Source organism: Typopeltis vanoorti, chromosome 2 (genome assembly GCF_054136105.1).
Source record: "Typopeltis vanoorti isolate ZY-2024b chromosome 2, IOZ_Tvanoo_1.0, whole genome shotgun sequence".
In the NCBI taxonomy this organism is placed as follows: domain Eukaryota; kingdom Metazoa; phylum Arthropoda; class Arachnida; order Uropygi; family Thelyphonidae; genus Typopeltis; species Typopeltis vanoorti.
In genome coordinates, this window is record NC_143550.1 from 182410100 (window position 1) to 182434135 (window position 24036).

The 24036-nt window shown below is 37.3% G+C and overlaps 1 protein-coding gene across 1 annotated transcript in view; it reads right to left on the minus strand.

Annotated features, from left to right (window-relative positions):
* Positions 1 to 24036, minus strand: part of LOC150109712 (vesicle-fusing ATPase 2-like) — a 408246-nt gene that overhangs the window by 76940 nt on the left and 307270 nt on the right. The window contains exons 16-17 of the mRNA XM_090403040.1: positions 21150 to 21216; positions 6711 to 6790 (exon numbers count right to left, since the gene is read on the minus strand). Of these exons, the coding sequence (XP_090259166.1) occupies positions 6711 to 6790; positions 21150 to 21216 (147 nt within the window). The remainder of the gene's footprint in view (positions 1 to 6710; positions 6791 to 21149; positions 21217 to 24036) is intronic.

Here is a 24036-nt window from a genome sequence, read left to right on the forward strand (position 1 = left end):
TCTGATCTGCACAGCACTTTGAATAATAGGCTATATCTTTGGGAATTTTTTGAATTTCTTGATAAAAAGTTAGAAACAGATTTTTAAAAGTACATACTTTCAGAAAATAATATAAAAAAATCGATTTTTTTGATCCTCTAAATAGTACTGCCTCCTTAAAACTATCAAAAACTTATTAGCAAAAAGAAAATGCCATAGAGGAAAAACCTGACGTGATAGCAAAAAATGGGTTTGATATTTGAAATCAGCGCAACCAAAATAGTAAAAAAACAAGCGTCAGATCATAATCAGCAGAAAAAAAAATTTTTTTTTGTTGGCCAGTGTAATCATTCAAAAGACAAAAGTGATGAAGATTTCAAGGAAAGGAAATGATGGGATGGAAATCACTTTGAATAAAGAATAGAAAATATAAAAAGTTTTGAATACCTTGCTCTAATTATGAAATTAAGAACAGAATTAAAAAAGCAAAAGCAGCATTTTTCCAAATATACCACATATTAGGAAACAGAAATCTGAACAAACAGTTGAAAGTAAGAATCCTCAAGACAATGATCTGGAGTGTGGGGATGTATGGATGTGAGTCCAGGATGATCGATAAGAAGATGAGCGACCGATTGAATGCATTTGATATGTGGTGCTTGAGAAAAATGGATAGTATCAGCTGGACTGAAAAAATGAGCAATGAAGAGATTCTCAAAAGATTCAAAATGAAAAGAGACTATATGGCTAGTATCCAAAGAAGAAAAATAGTGTTTGCAGGACATTTGATAAAGGGTTCTTCTGGAGAGCTTCCCAGAATAGTATTGCAGGGGATGGTGGAGGGAAAGAGAGGAAGAGGAAGACCCCGACTGCAATGGAAAGACAACATCAAAGATTGGACGGGCAAGAATCTTACAGAAGCAAGAGATAGAGAGGCATGGAAGCGGACTGTTCATCAGCTGCAACCCTCTTAAAGAGGGGGCCACAGGATTAGATTAGATTACATAGAGAAATGTACAGTTAATGAAACTGTACATATAAATCAACTTTGATAGAACCAGTCTTAGAGAGTTTAGAGCAAATGCTACTGCATACACCTCAGCAGTGAAGTTTTTACATTCCAGCAGGATCTGATGCGTTTGGGAAGATAGCAGAAGATCCAACTAGATCCTCTGAATATGAACCATCTGCATAGATAGGCACAAAATCAGAGTATTCCATATTCCCTTCTATGTGCTTGAAAGAGCTGCTTAACAAAAGAGGCGCAATGTTTGGGTAGCCTACAGAAAGAAAAGTTTCATAGTGTTATCTTTTATTTTCACAGCAGTGGTGTATTTAGAAGTGTCAGCACAATGTTGTCTACCCTAATATCTAGAGCTTGTAAGCAAGTTTTTGTTTTCAAACCAAAAGGCCATATGGCAGTCTGTTGGATGTTGTACAGATTCTCCCACCTTAGCCAAAATATAGTTGACCATGTGGGTTGTCTCACAGTGATGTTATTTTTGTAGCATATAATAGAGACAGCTGTTGATATACATACAGCCAGCAGTTGGCCATATGACAAGTTCATGTACAAGCTGGGGAAAATGAGTAAATAGTAAACAGTAGAGTACAACACAGTTCTGTTCATAGATCCTGCTGTATCTGTTAATGATACTTCTTTTGGACTAACAGGAGATATTCAGTTTTTTAATGAGGATGCCACTTCCCTCCAAGGAGATTTAAACAGACTTTTAGCTAGGATAAATAAATCAGATTGCAGTTTTATTGTTAATATGAACACCTTTCATGGGGTGCTTAAGAGTCAAAGCTGTATAACTGAGAGGAGACCTCCACATAGCCTTTAAAGGAATGCAGAGAACCGACCAAGGCTTCTGACCTAATGTCCAATCCTCATCTTCTCTTGGTGCGCCTTGTTGGATATCTAACTGGATACTGAACAGACGAGGATGGGCTGGCAATTTGGGATTTAGCTGACCGAATTGTATTCTTATTGGCTTAAACCAAAATGCAAAATGATAGTACAACATGACAAAATTTCATGCAGGCAGGAGTGTCACCCAGTTAAACAAGGCCCCCCCCATTGTTTTTGCCAGGGAACCAGGGCAAACAGCCAAAAGTCAGCTACTGGAACAAATCTGAAAACACACCCCAACTCAACATCACCACAGTTCAAGATCGGTACCATCAACATAAGAAGCCTGAAAGGCAAAGAAATGGAGCGAGCTGAGAAATGGGATAAGTACCAGATCGACGTAATAGGGTAACTGAAGCAAAAAAGGCCAAAACCGGTGCAATCTTTCTAAGCAATAAATATAAAATGTTATATTCAGGCAATGACAATCAAGGAAAAGAAAGGGTAGCCATAGTACTAAATATGAGGCTAATCTTCTTGACTGGCAGGCAGTCTCAACTAGAGTGATGTGGGCAAATATCAGAATGGGAAACTGGACAATGAGACTTATTTGTGCCTATCATCCCACAGAAGGTTCTACTAAGGTAGAAGTGGAGGAATTTTTGAGGCTTTAGAGAAAGCAATTGACACAATGAAAAAGGAAAAGTTGGTCCTTGTTGGGGATCTAAATAGCAGAGTAGGAAATGATTGTCAGACATACAAAAATATTTTGGGAAAATTTGGAGAAAAGAGCAAAGCTAATAATAATGGCAAATACCTGTTGGATTTCTGCTCAGAAAATGGACTGGTTATTACTAACACCATGTTCCAACATAAAATGTGCACAAATTCATATGGAGAGAAGAGGCAAGGAATAAGAAAAGTCTCATTGACTATGTTATTGTTATTTTTTACTAAATAATTTAAGGAAATTACAACATCAACTAGGATATACATTAAAATAAGTTTTAATATACTTAAATATTTCGACAATGCCACGCTGCCATTTTCAAGAAACTTAAGAACAAGACACGTGCAAGCAGGCACAGCAAACAGTAAGTGAGGAAGAAGCAGGAAGCTATTATTTCTCCTAAAGTCCTGATGGTGCCCCCTAGTGGGCAATGTTGTTCTTGGGCAATTGGGCTGAAGGTCTTCTGATGCAGGTTTCCCAAATTTGAGGCGGTCTCATGCAGCCAAATTTGTTGAGGTTTGGATTGTTTCTTAGGGCCGAAGATGATTCCATGAAAAGCCTTTCATATTTGTATTCGCTACGGTGTATTATCGTGGCTTTCTTCCACTGTATTCTATGGCAGGTATCCAGCGCATGGTCAGCAAGACCCGAGTGGCTGTATTGGTGAAACTGGATGTAGTCCTTGTGTTCTGAAATGCTGATATTTGATGTCCTGCCTGTTTGGCCAAAGTAGGACAGTTTACAGCTGCAAGAAACCTGGTATATACCAAGTAGGTCTGGAGGGGGGGGGGGGGGTTAGTCTTTAGTAGAGCAGATAAGGGATGCCAATTTTTTCTGTGGTCTGTAACAAGAAGTTAAGTCATGTTTTTTTAGGATTTTTGTAATTTTTTCCGAGGTGCCTCAGATATAAGGCATGGTGATGGATTTAGAGTAATCCTTGTGGGGGGGGGGTTCTCCACTCTCCCCACCCTTGGCTAAATTTTATATGGAGACTTTTGAAGAGAAAGCCTTAAACTCTGCCCCACAAAAACCAACCATTTGGCTTCACTATGTTGATGACGTGTTCGCTATTTGGCCACATGGCTCCGATGCACTTCTCTCCTTCCTAACACACTTAAACAACGAACACGCCAGAATCAAATTCGCCCTGGAAGAAGAAAAAAACAACTGCCTTCCTTTCTTAGACATACTAGTCACCTGCCAGCCTGATGAAACCTTGGTTTTCTCTATAGAAAACCCACCCATACAGGCAGATACATTCACCAACAATCCCAGCACCCCTCTTCGCAAAAATATGGAGTCATTATGACACTACACAACAGGGCTAAACTTATCTGTTCAAATGACAATGCCCTAACCACAGAACTAAACCACACATTCTCAACACTTTCTCAGCCAATGGCTACCCCCCACCCAAAATATTGAAACCAGTAAACCACAATTCCCCCCCCCACCCCCCCAACAAGGATTACTCTAAATCCATCACCATACCCTATATCCGAGGCACCTCAGAAAAAATTACAAAAATTCTAAAAAAACATGACAACTTCTTGTTACAGACCATAAAAAAAATTGGCATCCCTTATCCACTATACTAAAGACCCCCCCCCCCAGACCTACCTGGTGTATACTAGGTCCCTTGCAGCTGTAAGCTGTCCTACTTTGGCCAAAACAGGCAGGACAGCAAATATCAGCATTTCAGAACACAATAACCACATCCGGTTTCACCAATACAGCCACTCCGGTCTTGCTGACCATGCGTTGGATACCTGCCACAGAATATGGTGGAAGAAAGCCACGATAATACACCGTAGTAAATACAAATATGAAAGGCTTTTCATGGAATCAGCTTCAGCCCTAAGAAACAATTCAAACCTCAACAAATTTGGCTACACGTGAGTGCCTCAAATTTGGGAAACCTACATCAGAAGACCTTCAGCCCAATCGCTGAAGAATACCAACATTGCCCACTAGGGGGCACCATGAGGACTTTAGGAGAAATAATAGCTTCCTGCTTCTTCCTTGCTTACTGTTTGCTGTGCCTGCATGCACGTGTCTTGTCTTAAGTTTCTTGAAAATGGCAATGTGACGTTGCTGAAATATTGAAGTATATTAAAATTTATTTTAATGTATATTCTACTTGACATTGTAATTTCCTTCAATTATTTAGTAAAAGATGCATAACCAACATCTAAGCCTTTCCACGAGAAATATGTTATTGTTAATAGTGATGTTTTCTCCCTTGTGCAGGACACCAGAGTGTACAAAGCAGGATAAAATTGAATTTCATATTGAAAAGAATAACATGTAAGAAAGTTTTAAAGCGAATAAAAGTTGAGCAGCTCTCAGATGTGAACTGTAGAATAAAATATACAATACAAAGATTATTGAAGAAAAAGTGAAAGAGTTTGAGAACAGGAACCACATGTTGGAGATTCAGTGGCAAGCCTTGAAGAAAACCCCGATTGATTCAGTCAGAGAGGCATGTGGTGAGGTTGTCTACAAGGATAGATAAATCAGAACTCCATACTGGACACAGGATGTTAAAGAGGCACTAAAGGAAAAGTAGAAAGCATATCAAAAGTTTCTGGCAAATAGGTCTGCTTGTGCTCTTAGAGAATACAGAGACAAATGTAAGAAAGCCTAAACACTGTGTAAAACTGTCAAAACAAAAGTCATGAGAGGCCTTTGGCAAGAACATAGAAAATAAATATCAAGAAGGTGGCAAAATATTCTGGAGGTTTTGAAGAAGCTTAGAAATGGAGGAAAGAGTGCTGTAAAAGGACTTAGAGATGATAAAGGTGATATGAAAATGGGAGAAAAAGATATCCTTGAAGAATGGAGTAATTACTTCGAAAAATTGTTAAATGAAACAAGCAGTGATAGCACATTGGTAAAAAATACTCAACAGGCATACAGTCAGGAATATATATCCATACTTGAAGTAGAAAAAGCTATCAAAGGCTTGAAATGTGAAACGACAGCAGGAGTAGATGATATTCGACCAGAAATGCTGAAGTATGGTGGTAGAAAAGTCTTACAGTGGCTGCACTGCATAGTTCAGAAGTCTTGGACAGAGGGATGAATTCCCTATGATTGGAGTAGAGCTCTCATAGTACCCATATATAAAACGGGAAATAAAACTGAATGTGAGAATTACACAGGTATTTCCCTACTGAGTGTGCCTGGGTCAGGTGTCAGGGTGTCAGGATCAGATCTTCAGTTTACGACAAATGGTTGAAAAATCATGGGTATATAACAAAGATCTGTATTTAAGTTTTTTCATTCTAGAAAAGACATATGACAGGGTACCAAGGGAGAAGCAATTCAATATGCTACAGTTATATGGTGTCAATGGGGCATTATATCAAGCAATACTTAGTCTTTATTTGAGTTGTAAATCAGAAGTTAGAATTGAAGGAAGTACAGGAAGATGGTTTAATATTAAATCTGGTGTGAGACAAGGATGTACATTATCACGCCTGTTATTCATTATCTATATGGATCACATCATGAAGGAAAGTGGTATTAAATCTGATATCAAAATTGGAGATGTTAATGTCAGCTCTTTGCTTTATGCAGATGATGTTATACTTCTAAGTAAATCTGCTAGAAGTCTGCAAGATTTCCTGACTAAATTGAATAACTATTGTAATAGATATGGTATGAAGGTCAGCATTAAAAAAGACAATGAAAATAGGCATAATCATTGAAAATGTCAACTGCATTGTGAATGGAGAATACCTGTGGAACAAGTAAAACATTTCAGCTACTTAGCACCGATTTTTACTGAAAATGGTAAATTAAATATGGAAATGGACAACAGAATCAACAAAGCTGGTATGGTAGGAAGTCAATTGAATAAATTCATATGGAATAAGAGAGAAATTAGTTGGAACACTAAATTAGCTGTATACAAGACAGTGTTCAAACCAGTTTTAACTTATGGATCTGAGAGCTGGATTCTCTTCCTTCCCCATGATGAATCTGCTGATTCCAGAGAAATTGTTATAATAATAATCAAATAAATAAACTTCACACACACACATACACACGCGCGCACACACACACAATACTCAAAAAATTAATGCTACAATGAATATTAGTTTTATATCTATATGATCCAAAATGCTCATTTCATTTTACCTTTGGAGGTTCTTTTTTCAGTAAGACCAGAAGGGCTTGAAGAACAAGATTGGAATAACGGGGACCAATTGGACCATAATCTGGAACAATGTAGATATATTATTATTTTTTTCTTTTTCAACTTAACAATATCAGTAAAGATAGTGCTGTCAAAAAATCAACCTAATTATCAGTGTTTCAGAATATATTTTAATTCAGCATTTTATGTTATAGCATGTAATTAAATTACACATGTTTAAATGTTACTGGTAAACTAGTTCTGGAAGACCTAAATTATCTACTCATCTGGCAAAATATGCTAGGCAGAGGTGAATGTTTAAATGCCTTGCAAAAATATTTCATCAGGCATCAACATTTACTTCACACAAGGTCACAATAATGGGAGATATAACACAGTGACAAGGTAAGCATCTTATTTATACAGTAAAAGTTAGTGCCCAAATAATAAACACTAATTCTTATTTATAATCATACTTTAGAAAGAAACTGATACATGACTATACAAAATAAATCTGAGAGAAATCAAACCATTTGTTATTATCTAAGCTTGGGTAGCAAACTATCACTAAATGACTCTTTCAATAATATCCACAGTGTTTCCAATTGCTACATGTAGGCACTTCGTTATTAGGATACTTGCAACACTATCAGAATACATTGCCGCCAGTTGGCCAAGTGGTTAGAGTATCTGCTCTCCAATCCACAAGCTATGGGTTCAAATCCCAAAGTGGACATGGATGTTTGTGATCATCTTTTGGTGGGAGATGAATTCCACTGCCTGGTGTGACACTACCACCACACAAGCTCACTGAAGGACTGAAGTGGCTTGAGAAAGTTTATGCAAAATACCGAACATAACATTTATCATTTCTCCTATGATGACAAAAATAAATTACACTTTGAAGTTGCTAAAATTATTCATAACCCACAACTACAACCTCTAATCCCATTCACAGAGTTGAAAGCTTCACTTGATCTTCAATAAAATACAAATCTTATTATTACCAAAGTCAACAAAGAGAAATATATTTGATCTGGTAATAAGATGGGAATTTTATTACAAGATTGAAAAAAATCTATATGATAATCAGCAGAGATCCAACCAAGAGACCAGTTTAACAACTCATTAGATAATGCATTTTTGCTTGATCCTGATACAGTTCAAAAACTTAGACCTCATCATGCAAGGCACCTAGAATTTATGGACTCCTTAAGTGACAACAACCATGATATCCTCTACAACCCATCAGAGACTGTACAGGAGGTCTTACATACAATTTATTTTTCTTTTGAATCTCCCTTCTCTCTCTCTCTCAACTTACAATTTTTCTCCTCAAAATTTCCATTGAGTATTTTGAACCTGTTTATGTTCATCATGAATTCTGGATATTTTAACTGGTATGAAATCTTTACAAATAAATTGAAAGGATTGGCCATGAGTTCTCTGATTCCTCCTATTATTCCCAATTTCTACTTCAAACAATGGAAGAAAAGAAAAATAAAACTCTTTTGATTCAAAACCTTCCATTATGGCTTTGCTATATGGATATTTTTACTAATAAGAATAAATCACATCAAGAATGAGACTTACAAAAAAATTAATAATCTTCACCTGAGAATCAAATGGGACTTTATCCTTCCTAGATGTCCTTATAAAAAGAGAAACAGATAGTCCCTTATCAACAGCTATTGCAAACCATCCTACCCAGGTCAGTACATTCATTGCACTTCTGTTCACCATCTCTCTCAGAAATATGGTATTATTAAATGCCTCCCTTCAAGAGCTCATCATCATGTTTATCATCCAAACTACTCAAAAAGAAATTTCTACAATCAAATTAATCTTTAATCTATTGGATTGTGATTCTGTGTCATCTCTCTTCCAGGAGGGTGGGGGGTCAGCAAAAAATGGTTGATGATTTTCTCTGTTTTGAAATTATACTTTCAATGGCTACAATTTCAAAACAGAGAGAATCATCAACCATTTTTTGCTGACCCCCCCCCCTCCCACCCTCCTGGAAGAGAGATGACACAGAATCACAATCCAATAGATTAAAGGTACTTCAGAATGTATTTCTCATATCTTGAAGTTCAATATGCCTACCACATTAAGTCTATTAATTCCATCAGCCCTATGATAATGTCTCCAAAAGATAAAAATCAACCTTTGCTGCTAGCTGGTATATTCAGTCCCACACAACGGCAAATTATTTCACTTTTGACAAACAAGCTGATTGGTTTCTAAATGAATCTTTGAATATCAGTCCTACATCACTGCCAAGAAATGTCACACACTGGATTAATCACTAATAGTAGTAGCTAAACCTCTGGGATGATACTCAATTATTACACAGATGTTCCCGTAAATATGAATGTCTTTTTAAAGAAGTGCATTGAATCCCCTTCTACCCCAGCCTCTGGGAAAATGCTATCAAGAACTATACTTCTTAATATTATATGTTGGCCTGGTTGGCCAAGTGGTTAGCTTATCTGCTCTCCAGCCAAAAAGGCTGCAGGTTTGAATCCCGCTGTGGGCATGGATGTTTGTGATTGTCTATGAAAATACTAGTCATGGTGGGGGCAGTAGATGCTGTTGGTGTAGTTGCAGTTTGTTAGCTGGTGGATTGATTGGTGGAGATAGAGTTGTGGAGTAGGTGCCCTCCCTCGATGAGTCTTTGGATTCCCTGGATATGTCACGTAATAATAATGATGATAATAATAATGTATAACATATATATGTTTTATATCATCATCAGTCATTATCAATCCATTGCTGGATGAAGGACTTTCCAAAATGAGTCAAACTGTCTGTAATGGCTTTTCTTACCTATGTCACTCCTGCAAATCTGATGATATAATCAATCCAGCGTGATTCTGGTTGACAAATATGGCCATTTTTCCTCCTGTGGAATTCAATTCAGTACTTTTGTCCATCAATGATCTTATCTTCAAGCAATATGCCCAGCCCACTGCCATTTCACTCTTTCTATGATGTCACAGATTTTGGTTTGATTTCTTATCCATGTATTCCTTTTGTGATCCAGTCTTGTGATACCAAGCATACTTCTTTTCATACTAAATTGTGTTATTTTTAATTTTTGAATTTCCTTCACATTTAGCGTTTATGTTTTACAATTATAAGTTGATACAAGAAGAACACATTGGCTAAAAATTTTGTATTTATACATGGCTGACCAATGTATTAAAACTAATAGACAAGCTTAGGTGTTGAATGTTATTCATTACTTATTTTAACTGTATTAACAACACCAATGAACTAATTTATAAAAAAGATCCACCATGTGAAAGGTGGACTAATGGTTCATGATATATCTTTTTCCATTTACAGAAGCCAACGCGCACGCGCACACACACACACACACACACACACAGAGAGAGAGGAAGATATCTACATAAACAATCACATCATCATCCAGCTCAACTGTATGGTATTCTAAAAACACATACACATAGAGCCAGAACAATTTGTTTTAATGATACAGCCTCTTTCCACAGAACTTGCTTAGGTGTTGAATGTTATTCACTGTTATTCTGTGCCATACTTTCTTGAAAGACCAAGAATTACCTGGCTGAAATTAATAAAGAATATCTTGGGATGCAGAACATATAAGGAACTTTTTCGAACAGCAAGGAATAGAGAAGACTGGAAGATCCTGCTCAAGAGAAGACTCAACCCGTCTTAGACGGAAGAGAAGAAGAGAAGATACTTTCTTGGCCAATGACTACAATTCCTACAAAATAGATAAACTACTACATAGCCCCATTACTTCTCCCTCTCTCCTCTAAAACAAAAGAACTATTCATCACTATTCCTGTTCCTTACATCAGAAAAGATAGCCAAAGTACTAATAAAACATGGCTTACACACCACATGTTAAATTAGCAACGCTATTCTGAGGAAAACAGTTGGATTTGAAGATTGTTCTTATGGGAAGAGTATGGAGAAAAATGAAATGCTCAAGCAAGGTATGGAGAAGTCACACCTAATAAGTGGTATCAGAGAAACTTGTTCGATTATAGATTAGACTAGTTAAAGAACTAGGGAGTTCTTTTGATATGTAGTCAGCAAAAAATGATAATAATTATGGAAGGACGATACTGATTGCAGAAAATAGTATAAGATTAACCACTGCAGAGGATATAACTGAGATATTTAATGAACAGTTCATAAAGGTCTTTCATCCTTATGAATGTGACATCATGGAGTTTGAGAGCAGTGGATGATGAGGATGAGAGCGTGACTGGGGTGAGCAAGAGGTATATGGAGGAATTGAGAAAAATTGAGATGTTAATAAGCTGAGGGACATGATATATCACCACGTATTATGAAGGAATGTGCCAGTGAGTTGACATCGGCCTTGACATATTTGTTTCATATGAATCTTACATATACAGTCGATGTTCACTATAGCAAATCCCCCAGGGACCATAGAAGTAGTTAAAAGTGGAAGGTTTCATATTGTGAATTTAGGGGAAAAAATACTAACCACCCTATTCCAATTTAAGAAGCAAATGCAAAATGCACACAAATTCACATGGAGAGAAGAGGAGGGAATAAAAAATGTTTCACTGACTATGTTATTGTTGATAGTGATGTTTCCTCACTGGTGCAGGACACCAGCGTGTACAGAGGATTTGAAATTGGAAGTGACCACCATTTAGTCTTGAGAAGGATAAAATTAAATTTCATATTGAAAAGAAGAACATGTAAGTTTTAAAACAAATAAAAGTTGAGCAGCTCTCAGATGTGAACCGTATACTAAAATATACAAACATTATTCAAGAAAAAATGAAAGAGTTAGAGAACAGGAACCAAACCTTGGAGATTCAGTGGCAAGACCTGAAGAAAGCATTGATTGATTCAACCAGAGAGACATGTGGTGAGGTTGTCTGCAAGGATAGAAAAATCAGAACTCCATGGTGGACACAGTTAAAGTTAAAGCAGGCAGTGAAGGAAAAGTGGAAAGCATATCAAATAAGTTAGCTTGTACTCTTAGAGAATACAGAGACAAAAGTAAGAAAGCTAACCACTGTGAAAACTAGCTAAACAAAAGTCATGGGAAGACTTTGGTAAGAATTATAGAAAATAAATATCAAGAAGGTGGCAAAATATTCTGGAGGCAGCTGAAAAAAGCTCAGAAATGGAGGAAAGAGTGCTGTAAAAGGAATTAGAGATGATAAAGGTGATGAAAACTGGAGAAAAAGAAATCCTTGATGCACGGAGTAATTACTTTGAAAAATTGGAAATGAAACAAGCAGTGACAGCACAGTCATAAAAAACACTCAACAGGCATGCAATCAGGAATACATATCTAAAGGTTGGTTGATTGGTACAGCCTCTGCAACTAATGGCTCATGCAAAAAGTTAAGCAAGTTTGAGCACGGGTTAGTAGTTGGAAGGGAGAAAATCATTTGATGCTGTTGGCACACTCTCCCTCGATGAGTCGTGTCACATAATAATAATACTTGAAGTAGAAAAAGCCATCAAAATCTGAAATGTGGAAAGGCAGCTGGAGTAGATGATATTCAACCTGAAGTGCTCAAGTATGGAGGTATAAAAGTCTTCACTTCATAGTTCAAATGGCCTGAACAGAGGGACAAATTCCAGATGACTGGAGTAGAACTCTCATAGCACCCACATACAAAAAAAGGGAAATAAAACTGAATGTGCGAAATACAGAGGTATTTCCCTACTGAATGTTCAAGGGAAGATTTATGCAAATATACTTAGAAGCAGTTGAGAAAGAAATCGGCTGTGCATTATTAGAGTTAAGGAACATTTTCAAAATGTATCTATTGTGAACTGTTATGCGGCTACGGAAGAGAGCTCGAAGGAAGCTAAAGATTGTTTTTATGAAGTGCTTGAGCGTACCTGTGCTAATTTACCATCTTATGACATCAAGTTAGTGGTGGGAGATTTCAACATGAAACTGAGGGAGAGAGTGTGGGTGGCGCCCTTTCGTGGGTTGTGAGAGTCTACATGAGGAGTGCAACAATAATGGGACCTGACGCGAGTTTCACCTCAGCTACAGGATGCTTTGCAAAGAGCACTATGTTTGCGCACAATGACATCCACAAGCAGACCTGGAGATCTCCGGACGGTAGAATAGCTAACCAAATAGATCATGTACTAGTGTAGTGGCGCCACCACAGCTCCATCTTGGACGTGAGGAATTTTAGAGGAGCAGAAGGGGATAGCGACCACTACTTGGTAGCCTACGGGCTTTCCAGTTAGAGCTGCAGAACCATTTTGATGAGCTACAGGAGGAGGAGGGTGATCCGGATGGGATGTGGAATACCATCAAAAATACAGTCGTGTCAGCTGCCTCGAGAACTGTGGGAAAGAGAAGAAGAAAGGCATGGTTTAATAGAGAGTGTGTAAAGAAGTAGTGAAATGAAGGGAAGCACTATTGAACTACCTAGCGGACAGGAAGAAGGCTGCATATGAGAGGGTGAGAAGAGCGGTGAATACATGTCTATGCAGGGAAAAGTGAAACTATCTTAAAGAGAAGGTGGCCAGCATAGAGAGAAATAGGGTGATGAATAATGGGCGGGAAATGTATCAGACGATTAAAGCCATGCAAGGTGCCAAGACACAATCGGGAACCATAAGAAATGAGAGTGGAAATCTTCTAACAAACTCAAAAGGTGCCCTCGTTCAGTGGTGTAGATATTTTGAGAACTAGCTGAACATCAATACTGGAGAACCATATTCCTTACCAAACTGCTGAACCATATATCGAAGAGCTGATACTTAGTGAGATTACTCGTGCTTTCGTATGCTGAAAAATAATAAGACACCACGAGTGGACTGCATTCTGGTGGAGCTACTGAAGAATGGCAGGCATGTCCTGCTGGATCAGTTGCACCGGCTCATCTTGTTGCTCTGGTGAGAAGAATGACTGCTGGACGAGTGGAAGGAGTCACTGATCACCCCTGTATGTAAGAAAGGAGATAAGTCTCAATATGGCAACTATAGGGGTATCCCACTGTTGACGACTGGCTACAAGGTGCTGTCTAACATCATGTTAATGCGCCTCACACCATATGCAGAAGAGTTTCCTGGTGACTACCAGACGGGTTTCAGGAGATCCTGTTCTACAATAGACCAACTCTTCGCCAAGTTTTTGTAAAGTGCTGGGAATATAACCGGGAAGTCCATAATATATTCATAGACTTTTCTAAAGCCTATGACTCAATTATATGCCCAAAAATGTGGAGAAGAACTGGGAATTCCTCAAAAACTTCGAAAAATGGTGCAGGTGTGTGTGTGTCTGGCTGGTTTGAGGGCAAGAGTGAAAGCAGAAGGTGACCTGCCAGACCCGTTTCAAGTACAGACCGGCATGAAGCAGGGTGATGGGCTTTCTCTGATTCTCTTCAATTTAGTGTTGGAAAAATTATTAGAAGTACACAGCAAGTGGTGGGTGGAATTGACATGGGGGGTCAAAGTCAGGATTCTTGGCTATGCTGACGACCTGAACGTCATGGCGCATCAATGGTAAGATGCAGCGGCATTGGTTACTGCCACTGAGGAAGCTGCAGAAGACGTTGGCCTGAAGATAAATGCCATGGAGACAAAGTACCTTTTCATGAGTTGCCATGCTGCTCAGTTTGAGAGGGTGATGGAATTTAGGTACCTGGGATCTATCATGACTGAAGACAACAAAGTTGAAGCTTATGTCCAGAGTCGGGTGAATGCCGCGAATGTGGCCTACAACCAAGTCCGTCCCCCTTTTGCCTCACATATATTGTCTTAGACTACAAAGGTGAGACTATACAAGACTCTGATTAGACCTGTTCTCCTCTATGGTGCTGAAGCGTGGACTTTCACGGTGAGGCAAGCTGACCATTTGAGTATTCGAGAACAAGACGCTACGACATATCTATGGAGGGGTCATGGTAGACAGAGTACACCCCGGCAGACATCCTGATGGAGCTGCAATCCCAGTGTCTTCAGTGGCTGGGATACCTGCATCATATGGGCCCCGAAAGAACTGTGAGACAAGTGTGGGAGGCCCGACCCTGATCAGGGAGACCGAGAAGAAAATGGGCAGATCAGGAGGAGGAGGACCTGCAGGTTGTCGGGCCGGAGACCAAAATGTGGCGGATAGTTGCAGAGGAAAGTGCCCAGTGGCGTCACATGGTGGTTGAGTCCAAAAGTCCCACTGGGCTGATAGCACCTAGATAAGAGAAAAAGTAAGTCAAGTTCATTTTAACTTATGGATCTGAGAGCTGGTTCAGAAATAAAATACTTGAAGAGTCTTGAGAAAGATTATAGGTATAAACAGATGGCATAAATGGCAACATCACATTAAAAAGAAGGATATTAGGAAAGAACTTAATATTGTTAGTATCCAGGAATGTATTAGCAGAGCTAATCTCAGGTGATATGGTCAATTAAACAGAATGGGAGAGGAAAGATTAGCAAAACAAGTGTTCTTTGCCAGGTTGGTAGGAAAAAGACCCACGAATTTTAGTAAAGATGGTAAAATAAATATGGAAATAGACAACAGAATCAAAAGCTGTCATGGTAGGTGAATAAATTTATATAGAATAAGAGAGAAATTAGTCAAAACACTAAATTAGCTGTATACAAGACAGTGTTCAAATCAATTTTAACTTACGGAGCTGAGTTAGAAATAAAACACTTGACAAATGATTAGAGACCGCAGATATGAGAGTCCTGAGAAAGATTAGAGGTGTGAACAAATGGCATCAGTGGCAATGCCATATTAAAAACGAGGATATTAAGAAAGAACTTAATATTGTTAGCATCCAGGAATGTGTTAGTAGAGCTAATCTCAGGTGGTATGGTCACTTAAATAGAATGGAGAGGAAAGATTAGCAAAACAAGTGTTCTTTGCCAGGTTTTCAGAAAAAAGATCCAGAGGAAGACCACGATATAGGTGGATTGATACAGTAAAATGTGTCTCAGAAGACAGAAATATAAAATCTGATAATGTTGGAGTCTTCACAGGTAACAGATTGATTTGGAGGAAAATTGTAGATAGGAAGTTAGTAATGATGTAAGTTTTTCATGTAGTACTATCATATTCTCTACACCCCTTGAGAGTACGTCAGGAATTTGATGATGCAATAGCAGGAAATAAAACAATCAACAGGAAACATACATAAAGAACACAAAATGACAACATGAAAAAGTACAAATGCAAACAATAATTATTATTATTAAGAGAGACCTCCAGGGAGTTAGGAACTCATCAAGGGAGGGCTTACTTCATGCACCAGATATTTTACTTGTTCTTGAATTCATTCACACTGCTTGCGCACACAACATCCAGTGGCAATCCATTCCAATCACATACTACTCTATGAGAGAAAAATCTAGCATTAAGCCCCTTCTTGACAGCATTCATTCTCAACTTCTATGGATGCCGTCGTGTCCTTTCCCCAACCGACATAGAATGAAAATTCCATCTACTGAAATCCTGTATGACCCTTTCATAAGTTTGTAAGTCTCAATCATATCAACCCTCTTTCTCCTGTTTTATCTCATCAAAGTCCTCTCATGACTTTTGTTTAGCTAGTTTTACACAGTGTTTAGCTTTCTTACATTTCTCTCTGTATTCTCTAAGAGAACAAGCTGACTTATTTGAAAGGAACTTTTGATATGCTTTCTTCTATTCTTTCACTGCCTCTTTAACTTCCTGTTTCCACCATGGAGTTCTGATATTTCTATCCATACAGACAACTTCACCACATGCCTCTCTGGATGAATCAATCAATGTTTTCTTCAGGGCTTGCCACTGAATCTCCAAGGTTTCGTTCCTGTTCTCAAACTCTTTCATTTTTTCTTCAATAATGTTTGTGTATTTTTGTATACAGTTCACATCTGAGAGCTGCTCAAAAAAACTTTTATTCATTTTAAAACTTTCTTGCATGTTCCTCTTTTCAATATGAAATTCAATTTCCTCCTCAAGACTAAATGATGATCACTTCCAATTTCAAATGCTCTGTACACTCAGGTGCCAATAATAACCAGTCCATGTCCTGAGCAGAAATCCAAAAAGTATTTGCCATTATTATTAGCTGTGCTCTTTTCTCCAAATTTTCCCAAAATATTTTTGTATGTCTGACAATCATTTGCTACTTTGCTATTTAGATCCCCAACAAGGACCACCTTTTCCTTCATTGTGTCAGATGCTTTCTCTAAAGCATCAAAAAATTTTACTTCTACTTTAGTAGAACCTTCTGTGGGGCCATAGGTACAAATAAGTCTTATTGTCCAGTTCTGATATCTGCCCTCATCACTCTACTTGATACTGCCTGCCATTCAAGACGATTAGCCTTGTATTTATTGTTGAATACTATAGCTACTCCTTTTCTCTGATTGTTATTGTTGAATATAACATTTTGTGTTTATTGCTTAAAAAAATCTCACCAGTTTTTGTTTCAGTCATCCCTATCATGTAAATCTGATACTTATCCAAATTCTTCTGCTAGTTCCATTTTTTTGCATTCAGGCTTCTTATGTTGATATTACCAATCCTGGAGTCTGATGATGTTGAGTTGGGATGTGTTTCAGGATTTGTTCCAGTAGCTAGATTTTCACTGTTTCTCGGGTTCCCTGGCAAAAACAATGGAGGCGTTGTTTAACCAGGACAGCATGAAATTTATTACGTTGTACTATCATTTTACGTTGTAGTTTAAACATTAAGAATACAATTTGGTCGGCTAAATAACAAATTGCCAGCCCATCCAGTATCCGGATAGTTCATTCAGTATCCAGATAGATACCTAACAGGGTGCACTACGAGAAGGTGAGGATTGGACCTTAGGTCAGAAGCCCTGGTCGGTTCTCTGCATTCCTTTAAAGGCTATGCAGTCTCTTCTCAGTTATACAGCTTTAACCCTTAAGCACCCCTGGGAAGAATATATAGAAGATGAATAACAAAAGTATAAAAATGTCTGCAGACTATTGAAAAAGCTTAGAAATAGAGGAAAGAGAGTGTAAATGCATTAACAGATGGTAAAGGAAAATGAGAACTGAAGATAAATATATTCTAGACATCTGGAGTAATTACTTTAAATAAATGATTATTGAATAAAACAAGAAGATACAGAACAGTGGTAGAAAAAAGTCAACAGACATGGGCAAGGCACATCACATCATGTAGCAAGTCAAATGTTTGTAGTCAATATAAATTGGAAGTATATTATGTTACCAAGACAGTGCAACATTATCTGGGTGAAATAGCAGTGAGAAGGGAACTGATGGAGTTTGAAAGATGTGTTATGATAGGATGCCATGTTTCAGGCCTATCTGGTTGGCAAATTGGGCAATCGCAGGTCAACAATCAGTGATACTATACTATACTAAGATAGAAGCAAAGGGAGTGAACTGCAAGTGCTACCGACCACACTCATCAAATGTGAAAATAGGGAGCTACAAAGAATAACATGTAAAAACCACCATTTGTTAGCTGACATGTTTATTGCATAGTTCAGTGCATCAACTGGAACATGAATATGCTCAAAAACATTTGGAACTGAAGCTCACAACGTGGGTTTCCATGGTGGATCGCAATATGCAAGCTTCATATTACCCAAACAAACATACAGCTGTGCAAAGAGCATATACAGTGAGACATGGAAGATTGGAAAGCTGTGTTAGGGAGTGACGAATCACGCTATGCCCTCTTTTGAGCAGATGGATGGGTGTGAGTGTGGCAGATGCCTGATGAATGCTAGGCATCTGCCACACACGCAATTGATGGTTGGGATTATGCACGCTCTTACAGGAGTACATAATCCCAACCATGAAATTCTGAGGTGGCAGTGTGATGGTATGGTCCTGTTTTTCCTGGTTTTGCCTCAGACCTCTGTTTGTGGTGCCACAAACATTAAACTCCGAGAGGTATCTGAACATCCTGACAATGCAATACTCCCTACGTTGCACTGTTTCTACAGAAATGACCACTGTTTCTTTCAGCAAGAAATGCACTGTATCATAAGGCTGCTGCTATAACTGCATCATCAGCTGGGGTTCAAGGGATGTCCACCCCCACAACAGTCCAGGACTTCATTAATTACCTACAGGAAGAATGGTTCAAAATTCCCATTAATCGCTTGTGAAAAGTATTCCCTGCAGGATTGCTGTAGTCACTGCAGTGAAAGGAGGTCCTACATCTTATTCAAGTGGACATCATGGCTGTCTATTCATCACACAAAGGTGTCAGTTGACTTTTATTCAAGCGGTGTACATTCAAGACTTGATGCAGGAAAAAACTATCAAAAGCATGATATGTGGAAAAGCAGCTGGAGTAGATATCTGACAGAAATGCTCAGATATGAAGATATAAAAGTTTTTCAGTGGCTACACTGCATAATTCAGATGTCCTAGGCACAGGGTTGAATCCCAGATAATTGGAGTAGAATTCTCATACAACCATCTATAAAAAGGGAAATAAAACAATGTGAGATTTACAAAGTAATTTCCTTACTGAGTATTCCAGGCAGGATTTATGCAAGCATATTTAAAAAAGCCTAAGAAAAATTGTGGAAGAGAAACTTGGATAATAACAAGCTAAGTGCAAGCTGAACAGAAGCTGTTAGAATCAAAGTTTTACTTCAAGGCAAATAGTTGAGACATCATGGAAATATAATAAGATCTGTATTTAAGTTTTGTTCATCAGTCTATATATGAGTTGTAAGTCAGCAGTTAGAATTCAAGGAAGTACAGAGAGATGGTTTCATATTAAATCAGGTGCAAGACAAAGGTACATATTATCTTCACCTATATGGATCACATTATGATGCAAGATGGCAATAAACCTGATATTGAAATTGGAGATATTAATTTTAGCTCTTTGTTTTATGCATATACTCCTAAATAAACTGAATAAATTTGGAAAGAAAACCAGAAATATATAAAAAAACTAGGAAAATAAACATCATCAGGACACTAAATAATATGGATATAGACCTTAGGATGAGTCCCCGTAGCTCAGTCAGTATAGACAAAGCCCTTTGATCCAAAAAACCTGGGTTCGATTCCCATCTATGACATGATGAGCCTTTATCTGTCCGCACAGTTATCCAAGTGGCTATGCACTTCACAACCATATGCCTGGAAAAGGAGTGTCTTAGGTTCAATTCCTGTCACTGACGTGATGACCTTAGGATCTTTCTCAGACACAGCCAAGTTAGCCAATCTTGGGCATGAACTGCAGGATTTTTCTCCCCAGTTTATCTGGGGTTTTTCATCCCGCAAGCAGAAAACCAGCCTTGAGAACTCGACACTTTTACAGACATAGGATACACCAGGAGGCATAGGGCTAACCACCTTATACTTGTGTACAGTTGCAGTTAAATGACTAGAAAATCCTTGACACTGCAAGGTAAAAGAGGGAAAAAGGAAGAAGAAGAAAACCTTATGATCTGTTCCAGTCTCATCTTAATCTAATAGCCTCTTTCAAAGTTTAAAATATATGAAAATAGGCAGAAGATAGAAAAGATGAACTTTATCCTGAATGGAGAAGCTATAGAAGAAGAAAAGCATTTCAGCTATTTAGGCACAATTTTTAGTGAAGATGGCAAAAATTAAATATGGAAATAGACAACAGAATTAGAACAACTGGTATGGTAGGGAGTCAACCGAATAAATTTATATAGAATAAAAGAGAAATTTGGCCATAACACTAGTTGTATACAAGACAGTGTTCAATACCAATTTAAAGAGCTGAGTTAGAAATAAAAAAAGTTGATCAAAGACTGGAGATCACATATATGAAGTTCTGTGATTTCTAGATGATATCAATGGCAGAACTATATTAAATATGAGGATATTAGGAAAGAACTTGGCATTGTTAGCATTTCAAAATGGATGAACAGAGCTAATCTCTTGTAGTATGGTCACTTGAATAGAATGGGAAAGGAAAGGTTAGCAAAACAAGCGTCTTTTGGCAGGATGGCAGGAAAAAGACCTAGAGGAAATCAAGATCTAGATAGATTGTTACAATAAAAAGTGAAGACCTTAGAAGACCAGAATAAAAAAGATATGATATTGGATGGAGTCCTGACAGAGAAGATTAATTTGGAGGAAAATTGTTGAGAGAAAGATAGTAATGACTTCAACTTTTCATGTGACATCATAGCACCCTTTACATCCGTTGAAGATGCATATTAGGCATTTGCAATAAAAATTGTCTTAAGGAAGTTGGTAATGACATGAGTTTTATGAAGTACTATTATAATAACCTGTACATTCTCTTAGAGCAAATGTCTAGAAGTTGATGATGATGGAAATCTAGAACATATCCAAAATTTTAAAGGAAAATGAAATTAATTTTCTTTGTAAACAATATAAAAAATAATTTAAATCATACTACTGGAATTTATGTGAAATATTAATAAATAAAAATCTCTGCTTTGAAAAAGATATTTTGCTTAACTTACCTAACAACCTTTCAATGTTGTCAACTAAAATACAACTCAACTGAGATTTATAAGCATCATCAAAAACCTGAAAAATAAAACAAGAAGCATGATAACACATACAAGGTGCAATAAACAATAGAATGATAACAAAAACATTGTCAACCTATCTAACCCAAACTGTAGGTTTTAAAGTAAAGAAATCTAGAACGTGTTGCACAAAGGCTTCCAAATAAAAAGTTAGCAGAGTTTGGGGAGGGTAGTGATGAGCCTATGAATGTGCTATCTTATTTTTGTAGGGAAAATTTTTTTGCCAGCCAACATAACCAGAATGTAATACAGGGCAAAGAGAGAGAGTCAGGAAGAGACTTGTTCAGTAAGAAAAAGATTGTATTTTTGATTAGAACATTTGTGAAAAGAAAAAGACTATAAAAGAAAAGGAGAAGCCATTAATAATGGAAATAACTTGGTATCACATTACACTGTTGATGTTATAATCTGTAGGATAAGCAGATGCTAACTTTTGATAAGAGTGTAGCTTCCACAGAAAAGGCACATGATTTTATTAATTAATTAAATTTTAATTATTCTAATTAGTTTGATCTAAAATGAGCTTAGATAGCATCTCTGATGTAACTGGCTACAGGACAGATATATGTGAAATTCATTTGGTAGCGGATGACTTTCATAATGTAGTCACATTATAACCCCACATGGAGGTTTAGGTAGAACGAAAAACTTTAACGTTTGGTTTTGGGAGAGATTTTAGATTATTTAATTCTTAGTTCATCCATGATACCAAATTTGTTATAATTAACAGTGGGTGGGACAAAAAAAATTATTCATAATAATTGTATATATCATCATCATCAAATCACTGTTAGATCCTGAATGGATGATTTTTTTAGAAATTATTCATTCAGAATCTAACATAAGAATTTGGCTAACTCAGATAATACCTGGTTGACAGCACACAGTTCTGAATTTTGTTGTAAAGGAATTTATATAATAACATGTAAATCGTACTAGAAAAACCTTGTAGTTGAAAGTTAAACTGAAGCATTATAGGATTATTGAATTTTAATAAGGAAATTGTAGTATAATCTTGTCCCATTAAGCTGTCTTAAACTTAATAAGTCACCAAAGAAGTTAAGAGTACGAGTGCAAAGGTCGAGTTACATATGCACGTATTGGCCGTAATGCCGTCAGCTACAACATACGAGGAATATGACACAAGCGGGATTCCTGGAATACAGCACCTAACAGCAGCTAGGACTTGGAGGATCACCTTAGGGGCATGAAGACAAAGGGTCGTATGGGAAAGAAGGGACAAAATATAAGCGAATGCGCACAATAATGCAGGGCTTTTTTCTGGTTGTTCCCGACTTCACTTTGAGGATTCCTGACTAGCAGACGGAGTAGGGACGAGCGAGAGGGCTGTCCCACTCATGTAGGAGCAGAGAATGTGCTGTATTGAGGCAGTGAGAAGTTCGAGTCCGGGAAGAATGTAAAATGGATGGCATAGTTGTAAGCCCATTGCAGAAGCAACCGATCGAAAGAGGACCAGAACACACGTGGCCGTTAACAGACTTTCGGAAGAAAAAGATTGGGTAATGTAAAGACCTTTATTGTATGTTTGAATGAGACAGAATTTAGTATTAGATCATATTAATTGGACAATTCATAGTGGACTATAATAAGGATTTGTAATTTGAGATCGAGTACTTCTGATGAACAAAGAAATGTCAAGAGTGAAACTTTAGCTGCATGTGACTGAGAATATGTGTGAATTTAGAAATTTCTAGATGATTTTTACCAGAATAGTAACGGGTTGTGAAATGTATTTTAATGTAGCATGAAATAAGAGTTTGATTTAGAGTAACATAATTAGCTAGTTTTAATGCTTCATAGATTGTGTGAGATTACCCAGGTAATCTACGAGTGTTCTGTTAAATTAGTATTGAGTAACTAACTTAGCAAGAGATTTTGAAAAGCTTAGTATCATATTCCAATTATAGCAGTAAAGTGTAATTTGTTCCAATAAACATGTTTTGTTGTATATGCCTGATTCATGCTTGATTCGAGAATTCAAATTACCACTTGCAAAAAATTTAGAACCATAGCAGGAGGGAATTTAGTGAGAGTGTTAGAGTAAAATAGATTATTGGCCATCACTGAAATTAGAACCAGTATCTATTTAGTGTATATTAGAATGAATGCCAATTAACCTAGGAATATTCCCTGAATTTTGAATAAGCCTTTAATATAGGACTATGGCTGGCGCAGCAATAAAAAATAAATTTGCCAGTGTCCAAAAAGGAAGCATTCTTAGGCGGAGTTAAGTAAGGCATTCTTAGGGAAGCATATTAGTATATTATATATCAATATAGAAAGTAAAAGAAGATATAACAATATCTTCTTTTACTTTCTATATTAAAAGAAAAAGAAGATATAACAATAGCACAGTGAGTAGGATTTTAGATGAGTAAAGTTTGAGTAAGTAAGAAGATAAATAAGTACAAGTGAATAAGTTAATAATAAAACAAATGAGTGAATGAGTATAAAGATATAAAGTAAAGATAAAATTATTATTATTATTTTCGGGCTACTGCAGGGAGTCCTTAGACTTATCGAGGGAGGCCCTAAACATCATGTCCACACAACTATACGACATTCTCACAGTATCTATCATACCTTGCCTTGAACTCGCTCACTGTCAATAGCACCCACAACAGACTCTGGCAGCTTATTCCACTCATTTACCACTCTAAAAGTAAAGAACCTAGCTCTAAAACCACTGCTAACCACACTCTTGCCCAGCTTCCATAGGTGTCCCCTAGTTCTCCCACCACCAGTCCTGATCTCAAAAATATCCTCTGAATTAATCTTATAGAATCCTTTTAGCAAT